Genomic DNA, 2298 nt, shown 5'->3' on the forward strand with positions numbered 1-2298 from the left:
TAGGCAATATACAACTGGATTAGGAACGAAACGTATTTAATTGGCTTCACTTGTACATTTTATTTCGGTAAAAATCATTTGCCATGATGTAGCATCAAAGCTTAATTCGTGCTTTGTCTTGCGCACTCTCTCTGATTTTCTTTGTTGTTGCTCTGTGTGCGCGTGAGCTGCACGCGCTCAGTCCCGTTATCAACCCGCTGCTTTTATCTTGTGCAGCGGACTATTTCCTGTTTATAAATCCTCCCCGCCCCCCCTAGCTTTCTCTGTTAAAACCAAGACAGAAAGTGAAGCTGAAGTTTTTTGTTTCATTTAAGAGGAAGCTGAATGAAAATTTGGGCGGTGGTTCCCTCAGACTGCGACCCCGACGCCAGAAGTACGTGATTGGTGAATTTGCGGATGTTGCACAGCTGCCATCCGCGCTCAAATTGAACACCAAGCTTCTGAATTTAAATTGAATTCTAAATAAAAGGCATACATTCCCTGCTTTTCATTATACTCCCCATCAGCCCCCCCAAAGTCTACGCAGCATGGGAACTCCCATTGTTATGTAAATGCCAGACTAAGACTGGCTTCGGTGTTATTGTGCGTCCCCACCCCCTCTTGGGTGCAACATCCCGCAGCTGTGTGCGCAGGGCAGCGGGGATGCATGCCGATAAAATCGGGCTCTGATGAGCCGCAGGCGAACAAAAGGAGGCGGTCCATTGCCGTGCACATTACAAGGAGCGAGCTGAGAAAGTGATATTTGTTGGCTGAGATTTTTTTTTTTTTTTGAGGCAACGCCCTTTTTTCCCTCCCCCTCTTCCTGATAAAAAAACAAGACCGCATGCTTTAGGCGGATTTTAAAAATGCGTCATTAATATCCAACAAGCTCCTTTTTTCCGTCCCTTCAGGTTTCTTGCACGTGCTGTAAATTAACAACTTTTTTTTTTCTTTTTTGCTCCTCTTCTTAGACTAACTGCAACAATGAGTGACAAGCCCGACATCTCCGAGGTGACCAGCTTCGACAAGTCCAAGCTGAAGAAGACAGAGACGCAGGAGAAGAACCCCCTGCCTACAAAAGAGAGTAAGCCCTAGCTTTGGACTCTTGATTTCTATGATTTACCGTCGGGAAAGGTTTACTAAATCTCCTTATTTTTCTTTGACAGCCATTGAACAGGAGAAGCAAGCATCATGAAGCCCCTCCCTTCCCGTCATGCACTGTACACCCCCTTCTCCTCCTGCATTGCCTTGTTTTCAGTCACTTCTTTTAGCTGTATAACTCTGTAACCGAAATTATGAATCGACGACTATAACCAAGCTGCACAGCCATGTGGACGGATGATGCCTTTGTCAGTCTCATCCCCCTACCCGGTTCCCACCTTCGTGCTCCGTTCTGTTGGCCTGTAACGGAGGAGGAGGGGGCTCTGATCCGGTCCAAATGCCACCGAGACTGCCGATGCTGACCTGTAGGTTGAGGGACCGTGGGGCGTGGTCTGCTCCAGGAAGCTCATCATCGTCGCACCTTCACCACCACCACCTTCACCACCACCCAGCATCCCTTGTGGCTGCTTTTGCGCCAAAGCTGAGGCGTCAGGCTCTTTTTGTCTTTTTCGTCTTCTAATTTTTGGAAATGCACAACTTTGTTTGTACGCTGGCCAAAATGTAAATGCCCAAAAATTGATACTGTCACAACCTTTTTTTTTTTGTATGTATACACGGATTAAAATAACGGATTCTATCTTGATCTAGGAGAAGCTCAAATGGACCTATCTTGTGGTCCGATTGTAACACACTTGGGGGCCCTTGTTGTTTTTTTTTTTTTTTTTTCTGAGCGATTCAGGGAAGCGCTTGTGTCGCAACCTCCCCGAGTTGTCTCTGTTGAGGAAATTGTTTGGGTAACTGGTTCTGTGTTTGCTTTGAACTGTTAATCAAACTTCTTTTGGAGTTTTGTAAATTTCCCAGCAGTCATGTTATTCTGCCACAAACCATTGCCAGAAAATGGAAAACCGTGAAATGTTGTAATAAAAAGAATTTGTTACTAAAATGAACTCTTGACTGCTCATTCTGGCTACGTCACACACTCGAGTGCTCCCTGCATTGTCAAAATGCTTGCATGACTTTCAAATTTACTGCTTAATGATTTGCTTGAGTAAACATCTGCAAAGCCTGCCTTGTTTCCTGTGATCAAGGAAGTGGACTGCCCCAAACAGTATTGACTAAATGCTAAACCAAAGTTCAATCCTCAAGGGCTAGCATTTTTGCAATTGCAGAGTTATCCCTCCAACACTTGAACCAAATGTCTACAATACCTTGGTTTTG

At 45.0% G+C, this 2298-nt stretch overlaps 1 protein-coding gene across 1 annotated transcript; it reads left to right on the forward strand.

Moving 5' to 3' along the window:
- Positions 1-915: 915 nt before the first annotated feature.
- LOC106942154 (thymosin beta 4 X-linked) lies at positions 916-2027 on the forward strand. The gene is made up of 2 exons (XM_015025363.1): positions 916-1063; positions 1146-2027. The coding sequence occupies exons 1-2, from the start codon at positions 964-966 to the stop codon at positions 1172-1174; spliced, it is 129 nt and encodes a 42-aa protein (XP_014880849.1). The 5' UTR covers positions 916-963; the 3' UTR covers positions 1175-2027.
- Positions 2028-2298: the final 271 nt, after the last annotated feature.

Source organism: Poecilia latipinna, unplaced genomic scaffold (genome assembly GCF_001443285.1).
Source record: "Poecilia latipinna isolate Pla-1442-1.1 unplaced genomic scaffold, P_latipinna-1.0 Scaffold4078, whole genome shotgun sequence".
In the NCBI taxonomy this organism is placed as follows: Eukaryota; Metazoa; Chordata; class Actinopteri; order Cyprinodontiformes; family Poeciliidae; genus Poecilia; species Poecilia latipinna.